At 37.0% G+C, this 14,495-nt stretch overlaps 1 protein-coding gene across 3 annotated transcripts in view; it reads left to right on the top strand.

The window, feature by feature from the left end:
• The window catches only part of LOC148830748 (ATP-binding cassette sub-family C member 1-like), a 291,300-nt gene that overhangs the window by 161,284 nt on the left and 115,521 nt on the right, over positions 1-14,495 (top strand). For all 3 annotated transcript variants that reach the window (XM_088921193.1, XM_088921196.1, XM_088921194.1), the window contains exon 19: positions 7,676-7,830. In XM_088921193.1, coding sequence (XP_088777319.1) covers positions 7,676-7,830 — 155 coding nt within the window. The remainder of the gene's footprint in view (positions 1-7,675; positions 7,831-14,495) is intronic.

The following is a 14,495-nucleotide window of genomic DNA, read 5'->3' as shown; positions in this document are numbered from 1 at the left end:
TCAATTCATGTGCATCCAACACACAGTTCAATGCCAGCAACTACACATAATCTAAAATACAATCCTTATTTCAGTATCTATGTAAACATATAGTCTGTTAACTTCATCATCTTCATCAAAAGTATGCCTAACCCCATTAGGAAGTGTTCTTGTTATAAGTGTATTCCTCAGCTTTCCCCAAATTATCTTCTTCTTGCCAACATCTCTAGTCTTTTATCCTGCAATAACTCAGCCAACACTTAAATCTCCAAAAGCTGCTTGTGTTAATTTCTTTAAATCACAAATATCATGTGTAAATACTGGCCATGTAATACTCTGCATTGTGGAATAATAGTTTATTTTAAAGGGAACTAGAGAAACTAAGAACTAGAGAAATCTAGTTTTTTTCTAGAATTAATAAATGCACATCCTGTTCACTGGGGAAATTAAATCCACACTGAGCAATCTTCAATATGTTCAGAATATGACAGCAAGAATCCTATCAGGGATGCATTACACCTGTTTTCAAGTCCTTGCACTGGTTACCTATCAGATTTCGAGTCAACTTCAAAATCCTTATCCTCCTTATATACTGTCCTACAACTGTTATTATTGATCTCCGAATTATTGTACTTGACATGACTTCATTCAGCCTTTCCTGAACGTCTATGACAGGCAGAGAGAGTGCTGTTTCTGGTGCGATCTTTTACAGCTGACATTTCACTGTTTTCAACGAACAAGAAATTAGATTGCTCATAAATCACTTATTCTATATAAACACAGCGTAATTGCCCTCCGAAAATCTTCTTTTTCTTGTTCGTTTTAGAGACCTTGATCGAAACTGATTTTAGATGTCAGAAAGGATTTATTTTCTCTGTATTTCCTACATTGCTTTGTCGAGATTTTAACTTTATATCTAACTTTATATCTAGGCTCAGATTTCAACTATAAATCGTACAGTAATTAATAGCAGTAAATACTGATGTTTATACATAAAAAGGTCATGCCTTGGAGTATAGACCCCCAAAGGAATGCCATAGACTCAAACTGCAAAATAAACACATACAGAAAGAAAGTATTTGTATTGTAATTGCAAATCCTGGTACTGTATGAGTGATTGGTATGACTTTCCTCATTACAAATCTCTTATTAGAATTTAAATTTCTCTGTAACTCCAGGTCAGAACAGAGAAAATGTAACTGCCTTAAGGAGTTTACGATTATGAAAAATAGAAGGATAAGCATGATACGTATGTCTTCTGTCATTTTCTAAGTCATGTTACTGAGCACCAAATCTTATTGAGAATATGAATCCATTTAAGGTTTATACCATTAAAGTAACGGTTTATTCCATGCTGAAAATGTTTGTACCAGGCTTTTTTGAGGCCTGTTTAATTGTGTCTGAAGTCTGATGTTGTAAATTTTATTGTTAAAAAGATCCATGAAAATGTCACTACTAAAGTTAACTGGTACTGTTGGTACTGTAAGTGGCAAGTAGAGCTCATATTTTAGATTTTGTGTAGTTGCTAGCGTTGAACTGTGTGTTGGATGCACATGAATTGAAGGAATGGGCAAACATAGCTGATGCGGATCCACAGAGCCAGCATATTAAGATGTTTATAGTTAGAGGCAATTTGTTTAAATAACTAGGTATGGATACTGATGTGCAAGAGAGGTGGAAAGGCTGTTTCCTTAAGCCAGCAGTATAAAATGTTTTATTCTCAGTGAGATGCTGCCATTTCATAGTGGGTTTCTAACACTGTGTATAGTTCTATCCACACAGTGCCTTTACTTCCATCCATTTCTAATCTCTTTATCCAGTACAGAGGATTTGGAGCCTATCCCAGTAAGCGACGGACACAAGGCAGAATACACCCTGGACATAGCGCCAGTCCATCACAGGACAGACAGACACAAACACACACACACCAAGGCCAGTTTAAATCTAACCTCAGAACCTTTCTTTTCAGAAGACTTAGTGTCTGTATCTGCTTCATTTTCTAATTTTGGTAGCACCTCTAACTGCTTGTCTTTCTTATATGCATTTACTTTGTAATCTGTGGTCCTTTTATCTGTTTTTACATCTACTGTATTGCTTTGAGATGCCACCTTTAATGGTGATATATCAAATAAAGTTTTTTATTATTGTTATAGAGAAACATGATCAGATTGTCCCTGGTTCAGAAAAAAAGATCTAAAGTATACTAGTTTGTCACTCTTCTAATTCCCTTTGCTAAATGACTTTTCATACTAATCTGATCAATCTAACTGCCAGTTTTCTGTGCTTTCTCTATCCTGCTAGATTTGCAATTATTCTGAAAATTTTCATCTTGAAATAACTCATTTCTAAATACCTTTTTCACTGTTAACATCTTGCAGCAACTCTGCGACAAAATATACACTCTGACAGTTCATCCTGCTACCAACATTAAATAGAACAAATCTTAAGATTTCTATATTTATGTCTTTATTTAGTGGTTTCATTAGTGACAAAGGCTAAACTTTCTTGGAAAAATGTATTTTATGTGTTGTGGAAAAAACTGACTTGCTTTAACAAAATATGTTTACAAATCCTTTCACCTGGCATTTTCGTAGTTAGAAATTATGGAACGCTCTGTTAAAAGCAAGGGAGTTTTTATGTCCATTGCAGTTCTTTTGCAACATGAATATAATTATATCGTTATTAATTTCTTGAGATACGCGATTCCATATTATATTCCCTTTTAATCAAATTCTAAAAGTATGCTTGTTGACTCCGGTATCGTGTTAGTTAAAGACTTCGATGCTTAAAATGTTTAGGGAGAAATGGAATACTGGTGTGTATTTTTTTCTTTAAAGTACCAAGACCAGCCATATACTGTATGTTTATGTTCCAAAATTAATATCGTTTATGGCCTTCACACGCGTTGCAGTATGCTCCTATTCTTTTTATGCTCAGGCACTAAGTAAAAGGAGATGCTTCATATTGCTTGACTAATTTTAAAAACTAAGTTAGAAATGCAGACGCTCCCTCGGTGCGCTGCTCTGGTGCGCCGGCTCTTACACAGTGCCTGTCTGCCGTAAGCGTTACAATATACATACCCAACACTGCTTGTACCCATCTGTCATGCAAATAAAACACCTTGAATTGAATTGAATTGAGGGGAGAAGGGGGGGATACTAAAGCCAATACTGGCTCAATGGGCTTTGACGTGCTAATGCGTTGGTTTAACAGTCCGGGTGTGGCAGGCTTCCAATGTCAACTCGACTCGATTGGAAGACAATGAACGTATTTTAGCCCTAAATGAATTAATAGCAAACATGGTTTACATAAAATACATTTTTCCAAGAAAGTTTATAATAATACGATCTATAGTTGAAATCTGAGCCTACTTTAAAAATAAAGGAAAAGCATTTTCAGAGAGCAATCACGCTGTGTTTATGTAGAAAAAGCGATTAGGTTTATGAGCAATCTAATTACCTAATCGCTTAAAAAGCTATATAAAATAAAGTTTATTTAGAGATGAATGATCAATGTGGTAGTTTAAATAATGTGAGTCAGGAAACTAACACAGCGCCACCGGATTTAATAACGCAATAAAAACGCTATAAAATAATGTGACACAGTACAGCACAGTACAATAATACTGACCATGACTTTAGAAGCATAAATTACCTTACACTCAATTTAAACACAAGCTGTCTTTCTTATGAACCTCTAAGCTGGTTCATACAGAAAATGTAGAAATGCATTAGCCTGATTATGATTAAAAACACATAATTAAACACGCGTTTGCGATTTAAATCAGAACACGATTTAAATCAATATAAATGTTTATATTGTAACGCATACTGTCCAGCCTCCATTTCTCTATAAAAATTTACTGTTGCACACACACACACAATAGAAGCAGGAACTGCTGTCAGAAGGGAAGATATGTTCAAATTATCGCAAATATCGATCATGTTGCGATATTTTGAAATATAAAAGTCAACTGATTGTCCATAATATCGCTTACCTATTTTTTCGAAGAAATGTTTGTTAAAATAAAAGTTCAGCACCAGCTGGATTCGAACACACAACCTGCCAGTTGGTAGTCACGCACCTAAACCAGTAGGCTACAAGAGAGCTCGCATGATCAGGCAGGCGAAACAGCCCTACACAGCCCTGCCGCAGTACACGGATATAATCATACCATTATTAAATTCTTTAGATACGCGATTCCATATTATATTCCCTTTTAATCAAATTCTAAAAGTATGCTTGTTGACTCCGGTATCACGTTAGTTAAAGACTTCGAAGCTTACAATGTTTAGGGAGAAATGGAATACCGGTGTGTATTTTTTTCTTTAAAGTACCAAGACCAGCTATATACTGTATGTTTACGTTCCAAAATTAATATCGTTTATGGCCTTCACACGCGTTACAGTATGCTCCTATTCTTTTTATGCTCAGCTACTAAGATTTCCCTTCAGTGGTAAAATTCAATATCTACAACGGGCACAGTAAAGACGTTTACAGTAAGTCTTTCTACGACAGACCAACGGACCACGAGTGCCCCTGTCGGTCAACCAATCACGCACCGCGGTATCCCGTGTCATCATACCTGCGGTATCTGTACCGCGGTGTCTGTACCGCGCACTTTGAATGGCTGCATCTGTATGTCCAGGGTATATTCTGCCTTGCATCCATTTCTTGCTGGGATAGACTCCAGCTACTCTGTAAAGGATAAAGAGATTAGAAAATGGATGGAACTAAAGGCACTGTGTAAATACTGTATACACAGTGATAGAAACACACTATGAGATGACAGGATCTCACTGAGGTTAAATTATTTTATAATTTAGGGAGTCAGCCTTTCCACTTCTCTGGATCTGATCAATCTAACTACCTATTTTCTGTGTTTTCCCTATCCTGCTTGATTTATAATTATTCTGAAAATCTCCTTGAAATGGGTGATTTATAAATACCAGTTTTCACTGTTAACATCTTGAACCAACTCTGTGATAAAATATACACTGAGCTCAACCTGACAGATGCTGAGTCCTTAGTCCATCCTGCTACCAGCATTGAATAAAAAATCATTAGATTTCTATATTTATATCTTTAGAAGTTCCATTAGTGACAAAGGCTAAATTACTTTCTTGGAAAAATGTATTTTATGTGTTGCAAAAAAATGACTTGCTTTAACAAAATATATTTAACAAATGCTTTCTCCTAGCAATCTACCTGAATACCCAACTGTTTGAGAAGCCTTCCATGAAACCATGTTTGCTATTAATTCATATAAGGTCTCTCTTACTGAATTGCTCTGTTTTCATGTGTGCTAATTTTCTGACTCTCTATCCTACCAAACCTTGATAGTCTCCCTACCAGAAATGCACCTGGTTATTTAAGCCCCTAACTCTCTGCCAAATCTGTTTCAGGTTCACGTTCTTTTGTAACACCTTTCTGTGATTTTTGTTTTTGCAAGTGTTCCTGCATCCCTCTTCTGCACTCTCTGATCATGGCTTTTTTCTGTTTGGTTATTTCAAGGTAACACCTGCTCCAATTCTAAAACTTTTTGCTCATGTGCATTTTTGTATTTTCACATTTATTTACATCTCTAAAACTTTAACATCCCAAATTTTTATTTGCCTTAATTTTTAAAAATGAATTTTAGTTTCAGCCTTAAAAAAGTTTATCGCTTTTGTTTCTTGTCCTACAGAGCTCTTTTATTGTGAAGATCCCAGCATTTTTATATTGCTCTATTAAATAGTCAGGTTACTTGGACATAAAGTTTTCATTGTATATGGCATAGTGCACTACTTGGACATAATGCATTGGACGTAATGTACAAGCTGGACATATAGCAGTTCTATTTATATTGAGTTTATTTTCATTTTATTCCATTTTTATTGCACTATTGTTATGTGACTTTATTTTGTAACTTTTAATTTTGTGATCCCCCCGCAGCTGATTTTGCCAAACAGCAAATTATTGCTTGAAGAATTTAAAATCTGTACTGTAGCTTTATTTAATTGAACAAAAAGTCATTTTACACCTCGCTTACTCTGTTAAGCAGAGTTTGTGTTAAGCACAGTTCACACACTTTTGTCTGTCAGGGAGCGGGAGCCTATTCCAGAGACATTTTCATTGTGTAGATTCCAAAACACTCTACGGCAGCAGAAGTGAGCAATTACCTGCTCGAAAATGAATGTGTTCCCAAAAGCATATACTGTACAATTATTACAACTTTTGCAAACATTCCTGATACATAACCACGTTATGTATTCTATATTTGCCTATTTTGTACCGTTACAGGAGAATACATACTGTATTTATTATTGTTGTTGCTGCTGGGCTTCGAGCTTTGAATCGCCTACTTACTTCTTCAACTAGCTTGCAGAGAAAGTCATTATACTTAATACATATACTTAATATAGTCAGAAGGAACATGTAAAAACTTTTCCAAAATAACCACAGTAAGTAACCAAATGAAAGACTTTGATGCTTGAAATGTTTATGAAGAAAGTGGAATACTGTTGTGTATTTTTTATTTAAACTACCACTACTAGCCATATACAGTTTGATAATATATTTATATTCCTAAATTAATATTGTTTATGATGTTCAGAGATGTTATGCTCCTCTTATTTTTATGCTCAGCTACCAAAATTTACCTTTAGTTGTAAAATTCCACATAAATATTCAATATTACGCAGATTTAAACATACACAGTAAAGAAATTAAATGAAGCAATCGTTTCACTAACATCCAATGCACCACATCTGCCACTTTTCGTTCATTTTGACCAGCCAATCACATACTATGGTATTCCACGCTATTCTAAAGATAAGTTTGCGCAGTATGGTGTTTTACTGTGCATTTTTGAATGGCTGCATCTATAATTTCATCCAGTGCCCTTGTTATATTTGCCTGTTGCAGAATATACACTTCTGTGAGAACTACCGATGCAAACTCCCTCAGTAGATAGAAAGGGAGACATTTTATTGTCAGGTGTTCAAGGTGCGGAGAGCATGATGCTGAAATAATCTCCACGTCTGTGCACCAGGAGTTGTTTACCATGAAGCATACCCCGCTGCCTCTGCTCTTACCCAAATCCATAGTTCTCTCCTGATAGTGAATAGAAAATCCTCCCGGGAGGATAGCAGAGTCCGGAATAGACGGGTCAAGCCAAGTTTCGGTAAACACCAGCACATTGCAGTTCTTGATGTCCTTGCTCTCAGTTCATCCAGCTTATTGTCCAATGACTGAACATCAGCAAGAAGTATACTCAGGAGTGGGAGACGATTGCTGTGCTGCCTCAATCTAACCAGATCACCCACTCGTTTACTCATCTTTCTACAGCTTTTAACACAGCAGTACCAATACATCCTACACACAAAGCAGCTGCTATGTATTTTAGTTGGACTTCCTGGCAGGAATGAAATAGGTGTTGAGCGGAGCTCCTTGAGAACAACACAGACACCCTGCGAGGCGAGAACACGAAGAGAAAGAAATATGCAGTGTACCGAGCATCAACAGTTTTCTACCCACATCTCTTCTTTACTTTGCAACACATACAGTAGCTCATTTCTGTGTTGTTCCCTTCGTACCCCCAAACCCATGTATCCCAATGGTTTGTACGTCAAGCATAATTTTTTTATAAAATATTGTAACCCTTTCTGTGCACAGTGTGGTTGATGCCCCGATTGCTTTGGTTCTTTTTCTCTAGCCCTGCTGGTTTGCTCTGGAGCCTATGTTCTGACCAGAGGGACACTGACAGCATCTCGTAAACTGCACTTTCAGATGCTGAACAGCATTCTACACCTGCCTCTTCAGTTCTTTGACACGACTCCAATGGGCCAGGTCATCAACAGGTTTACTAAGGTATACTAAACCCTGCCTTGCTCTACTAACAAGTAATGCTTTAATACAAGTAATGTTCAATAGTTAACACAATAAGACGACAGAGCCTTTTTGAGTGCAGAGCCACATCTGTGAAGCTCACTGCCAAAAGTCCATTAGTGAATCTGTAAATCATATAAATGTTGATATTCTTTCCTTTTCAAGACTTTTCTTTTAAGTTTATATCTGTAATTTAATGTGTACGTTTTACTCGTTTTCACTAAGTAGCTGTTCTTTTCTCTCTTTGCATCTACTGTGTTTTATATGTGTGCTACTGTACAGTACTTTGAGTTTCTTGAAAGCTGTTTATAAATAAAACTGTATTTCTATTTTGTTAAAAGCTTGAGAAGTTTTAAAATGCTTCAGAATGTAGTGTCTCAATTTTAATAAAGGAATTAATTGTAGGACCTATTCTTGAGATGGTTTTAGAATTTTTCTTTTTCCATTTTCTAATGGCTTTAAGAAAGGTGTTGCAGGCAATGAAATTTATTACAGCATTTCTTACTCACCATAACCCTGATTTTTTTTAAATCTTTTTTTGGACTGCACTTTGTAAAGCCACCAGGTGGAGCAGTGAATGCCTAACGTGGTGTGTGGTAGCATTTGGGTTGTCGCCTGATGTTGCCTGGTTTCGAATCCCAGTCAATGCTGAAGGACAATCTTTTTCCAATTATAGAATTTAAGTTGTATAACTGTTTAGACTTTTATTAAGTTTAAACTGTGTATAGCAGCCATATCACTCTGCAACTCACAGCTGGTAACCCACTGAAGTTAAGCAGGTGTGAGCCTGGTCAGTACATGGATGGGAGACCTCCTGGGAAAAACTAAGGTTGCTGCTGGAAGAGGTGTTAGTGGGGCCAGCAGGGGGCGCTCACCCTGCGGTCCATGTGGGTCCTAATGCCCCAGTATAGTGACAGGGACACTATACTGTAAATGGCGCCGTCCTTCAGATGAGATGTAAAACCGAGGTCCTGACTCTCTGTGGTCATTAAAAAAATTCCAGGGTGTTTCTCGAAAAGACAAGGGGTGTAACCCTGGCGTCCTGGCCAAATTTCCCATTGGCCCTTACCAATCATGGCCTCCTAAATAATCCCCCTCTATGAATTGGCTTCATTATACTGCTCTCCTCCCCACTGATAGCTGGTGTGTGGTGAGCATTCTGGCGCACTGTGGCTGCCGACGCATCATCCAGATGGATGCTGCACATTGGTGGTGGTGGAGGGGATTCCCCATTACCTGTAAAGCGCTTTGAGTTATATAAGTGTAAGCAATTATTATTATTATTATTATAGAATTTAAAATTTTAAATTAATATCGTTTTTATTTACAAAAGCAAAATTACTCCATTTGATATATAAAAAAGTTTATTATTATAATGTGGCTTGTTGAGTATGTGTAACAAGTACATTTTGATTATGAAATATATTTCACATATTATATTGTAGTGTCTTTAAAACCATACAGTATCATACTGTACACACAATGCATTTATACAGTATACGATCACACTACAGTTCATTGACCTGTGTACGCTACTGTTTCAGTATACTGTATCTGTTGATAATAGTTCGCATGTGTGGCACATCGGGAGACAAGAAAGCACTGGTTAAAAAACCCCGATTGGGAGAAAAAAGTCCTGTGTATGATTTTTTTTCCTCAATGCAGTATATAGCCTAACAATGTGATTTAACAATATGTAATATGTAAACCATTCCACGAATAAACAAAAATGTTTGTTAAATTTATTGTAACCCCAAAAACCACATCACACAACACACATGTATAATAATCACAATATTAGGCGATAAGCAGTAGAACTGCAATTATAATTGCCATTCTGTTAGCAGTTACTACAGATACAAATCTTAATTGTATGTAACTGTAATAAATTGTGTTAATCATAAATTCTGCTCTGGGAATGTAGGGGGGAGGAAAAATGCCCGTGGTCTTTTCACTGATAAACTTGTGTTAACAAAAACTACAGTATGCTTGAGAGTTGTTCAACCGTTTTTTTTCAGCACAGCCAGCAGACTGATCACAGATCAGTCCCAGTGTGTGAGATCTTGCTGTTTGATCTGTGCTTGATCTTTGATCTGAGCTTTAATAGAGAGCTTATCTCTGTAAATATATTAATATCGAGTGATATTAAATGTGACTTTTTTGTATAAAGCTGTATTTATTTAATACCACTTGATAGTTATATTAATAGAGAAAAGAATTCAAGTTGATACTGTTTAGACTTTTAATTATTTTAAGCTGTATTACAGCATCGTACACATGCTTAAAAGAGAAGAGAGAAAAAGCAGTTTTTCGGCTGTGAAGTCTTCTTCAGGTATGAGGGTCTTCAGCTCAAAATGAAACGCTAAAATGTAATGTGGGCTCTGAACGGGTTCAACTATGATTTGGGCTTGATTGAGGTCACTGCCTTTCATCTGAAATCCTGCTTGAATCTTGCTAAACTAAAAATTAGACACAAGAAGAGAAGAGGCTCTGGTGAAATTTCTCTGTGAACTGAAGAGTTAAAGTGTAAAGTGTCTCCTCCTTTTAACGGGAAGAGATGTGGTGCTGTAAACAAAAGAGTGTGGCGTTACTTTTTGTCAATGAAAAAGTGTGTGTGTTTTTTTTTACTCCCTGGTAGAAATGGGCTTCCATAAGAATCAGTATATTGTAGCTTCTGGGAAATACATTTTTCCTGCATTAAAGTTTAACCTGTCCAGAGCACCCTACATTACAAACTCCAAGCATTTCATTTTGAGCTGAAGACCCTCACACGTGAAGAAGAATTCACAGCCAAAACGTTGCAGTATTGTATTGCAGTAAATGTTTATATCATTATATCTAATTTTTTATTTCTTTATTTAAAATTTTAAAAATCATTTGCCCAGCCTAAGAGGGGGGGTCTGCTCTCATTGACAGCTGACACCCCTCCGTACACTCAAGTGAAAAATTAATAATGCCAATGTCAATGTTGTATTTACAATTTGTTGATAATAAAAATGTTAAGTTCTCTAAAGCTTTCTCAGTCAAGTATGATAATTTACCTAGGGAGCTGTGTAAGAATGCATAGGCAGCAAAAGATCAGCTAAACTGGGAAGGTGCGGCACTGAAGATATTATTAATAACCTTTTAAATCTGAAGGGAGATCTAAAGGGATCCACACGATAGAGGTTCCTGCTACTGGAGCGATTCAGAGTGAAAGACGGTGACTAATCATTGTTATTAAAAATGACTTAGATTCGAACATGTTGTGATATTTAGAAATATAAAAAAGTCAACTAATTGTCCATAATATTGCTATTTTAGTTTTTCAAAGAAATGTTTGTTAAAAGAAAACTTGTGGTGCTAGCTGGATTTGAACAGACGACCTCTCGCTTATAAGTCAAGTACTTAAATCATCACGCCACTAACATGGTCACGTGACAAGTGGTGAAACAGCTGTACACATATCAATAGATACTGTATGTGTATATACTACTGTTTGTGTTACAGTACATGAAGTACTGTATACTGTATAAACGTACAGTAACATGGTCAGAAGGAGCAAGGAGCACGTAAAAATGTTTCAGAAATAACCACATGTAGGACTTTGATGCTTAAAATGTTTAGGGAGAAATGGAATACTGGTTTGTATTTTTTCTTTTAAATACCAAGACCAGCAATATACAGTTTACATAATATGTTTATGTTCCTAAATTAATATCGTTTATGACCTTCAGATGCGTTATGCTCCTATTCTTTTTATGCTCAGCTACTAAAATTTCCCTAGTGGTAAAATTCCATATAAATATTCAATACTAAGTGGATTAAAACGTGCACAGTAAAGACATTAAATGATTAAATCTTTCCACGACCGACCAACGTACCACGAGTGCCCCTGTCAGTCATTTTGGCCAGCCAATCACATACCGCGGTATGACGTGCTATGACGTAATGATTTGCCCGTGGTAGGGGTTTGTACCGCGCACTTTGAATGGCTGCATCTGTAGGTGAGCATGAGGATTTTAAAGTCCATATGGAATTTGACCAGACGCCAGTGCAAGGACTCCAGGATAGGAGTAATGTGATCATTTGCACTAGACCAGGTCAGGATTCTGGCTGCTGAATTTTGGACTTACTGCAGTTTGTTCAAAGTAGATTTAGATACCCCAGCGAGTGAAGCATTACAGTAGTCAATTCCACAGTTACAGCCACAGTTAGTGATAGCATAGGGCGTAGTCTAGCGATATTTCTGAGGTGAAAAAAAGATGTTTTGACAATATGCTGCACATGTGGGTTGAATGTTAAGCCAGAATAGAATATCACCCCAAGGTTTTTCAATTTAAACTGAAGCTCAAGTACAGAATCATCTACAGCTAGGGTTAAAGGATTGGCTTTACGAAGTTGATGGGGGGGTGCCAATAAGCATGACTTCAGTCTTGTCACAGTTAAGATGAAGGAAATTTTGAGTCATCCAAGTTTTTATGTCAGAGATGCAATTAGATAGAATAGAGACAGCCACATCAGTGTCAGGTTTGGTATGTTTGGCCATGTAATCTTAAAAGCTGGCCAAGTGGAAACATGTAAATGCTGAAGAGCAAGGGGCCCAGTATTGAGCCCTGAGGAACATCAGACTTAACAAGAGAAATTTCAGACCTATACTCATTAAGAGGGACAAAGTGACAGCGATCAGTGGGTAAGAATTGAACCATTTGAGAGCAGTGTCAGAAACTCCAAACATAGTCTCAAGACGAGAAAGTAAGATGTCATGGTCAACAGCGTCAAAAGCAGCACTGAGATCAAGAAGGATGAGTATAGAAAGAGAACCAGAATCAGAAGCTATTAGAAAGTCATTATTGATCAGGGCAGTTTCTGTGCTGTGAAGTTGACAGACGCCAGATTGGAGGGGTTCGAAAAGCTTATTTGTCATGAGGTGGTTATGTAACTGAAATGTGACAGCAATTCTAGAATTTTTCAAAAAAGGGTAAGCTGTAGATGGGGCGAAAATTGTTAAGATTGTCGAGAGCCATGTTAGGCTATTTTGGCATGGGAGTAATGGAGTTTTGAGGACTGTTGGTACAATGCCAGTGCTCAAGGATTAATTTATAATATTGAGGACAATGGGACAGAGAGAAGAGAAAGAGGACTGAAATAAAGTGGTGGGCAGAGATCTAAAATAGATGTGGTGGGTTTCATGTGTTTAACTAGTTTATTGAGGGATGCTGAGTCAAGAAGAGAGAAGCTGGAGAGAAGGGAACCAGAAAAGTTGGATAAGGAGGGAGGAGGTATGGAAATGATATTCGTAGTGGAGAGAATGTGATGCTGGATGTTGTCGATCTTGGAGCTAAAAAAATCTAAGAATGTGTTGCAAAGTTGCGATCAGGCAGGTAATGTGGTGGGGCAGTTTGGCTTTAGCAAGCTGTTGATGATGGAGAAAAGATGTCTGGGGTTGTTATGGTGATTTTCAGTGATGTGAGAGAAGTAGGTGGATCTAGCAGACTCTATTGTAACCTTATATTCAGACAAGTAATCTATCCAAGCCTGATAATGTACATTAAGGCCAGAAAGACACCCCCTACGCTCAAGTTTGCGGGAGGTTGCCGTCATAGATCGCAGATGGTCGTTGTACCAGGGGGCAGGGCGAGAGAATGAGATGGTTCAAGTTTTTAAAGGAGCAAAGGTGTCGAGGTTAGATAAAAGAGCACTGTCAAGTAACTGTATTTTGTCCTCTAGAGGTAGAGAAACAAGATAAGGAGGACAGAACAGAATTTGCAAACCTTGGGTGATCAATTGATCGCCAGTTGCGGAAATTTACAGATCATGTAATAAACTTTTTTATTAAACGGAGTAATTTTGCTTTTGTAAATAAAAACAATATTTATTTAAAATTTTACATACTGTAATATACAGTTAAAAGCCTAAACAGTATTGTTGTGTAATACAAATAACAAAGTTCAGGTGTCTGTGTAGTAGAAGTCTCTTTATTTCATATACATATGGAAGAACGGCTTGCAACCACCGAACTCCCCGAACAGTACAAGAATTTGTGTTTTATAACTCAAACCAAAGTTACTATGACACATTCTGAAAGAATGATACGACAACAACACATGCCAATATTGTTATTAATTATATCTAAGTTGCAGGCTAGACAACAGTTAGTTCCTTCAATATGTTCTGGCACACAGCCAGCTTACCTACAGATGCAGCCATTCAAAATGCACGGTACAAACCCGCGGTACGGGAAACTACCCACAAGCCACCGTAGGGCACCGCGGTAAGTGATTGGCTGGCCAAAATGACCGACAGGGGCACTCGTGGTGCATTGGTCGGTAGTGAAAAGATTTAATCATTTAATCTCTTTACTGTGCACATTTTAATCCGCTTAGTATTGAATATTTATATGAAATTTTACCACTAAAGGGAAATTTTAGTAGCTGAGCATAAAAAGAAGAGGAGCATAACGCATCTGAAGGTCATAAACGATAATTTAGGAACATAAACATTACTGTATGTAAACTGTACTGTGTATGGCTGGTCTTGGTAGTTTAAAGAAAAAATACACACCAGTCTTCCATTTCTCCCTAAACATTTTAAGCATGAAAGTTTTATGAAACGGTACCCAAATATGCGATTGCTGTATAGAATGAATTTTAATTAAAAAAAATTAT

Source organism: Atractosteus spatula, chromosome 7 (assembly GCF_055471065.1).
Source record: "Atractosteus spatula isolate fAtrSpa1 chromosome 7, fAtrSpa1.hap1, whole genome shotgun sequence".
In the NCBI taxonomy this organism is placed as follows: Eukaryota; Metazoa; Chordata; class Actinopteri; order Semionotiformes; family Lepisosteidae; genus Atractosteus; species Atractosteus spatula.
The sequence above is the reverse complement of the archived record's forward strand: the minus strand, read 5'-3'. Positions and strand labels throughout refer to the sequence as shown.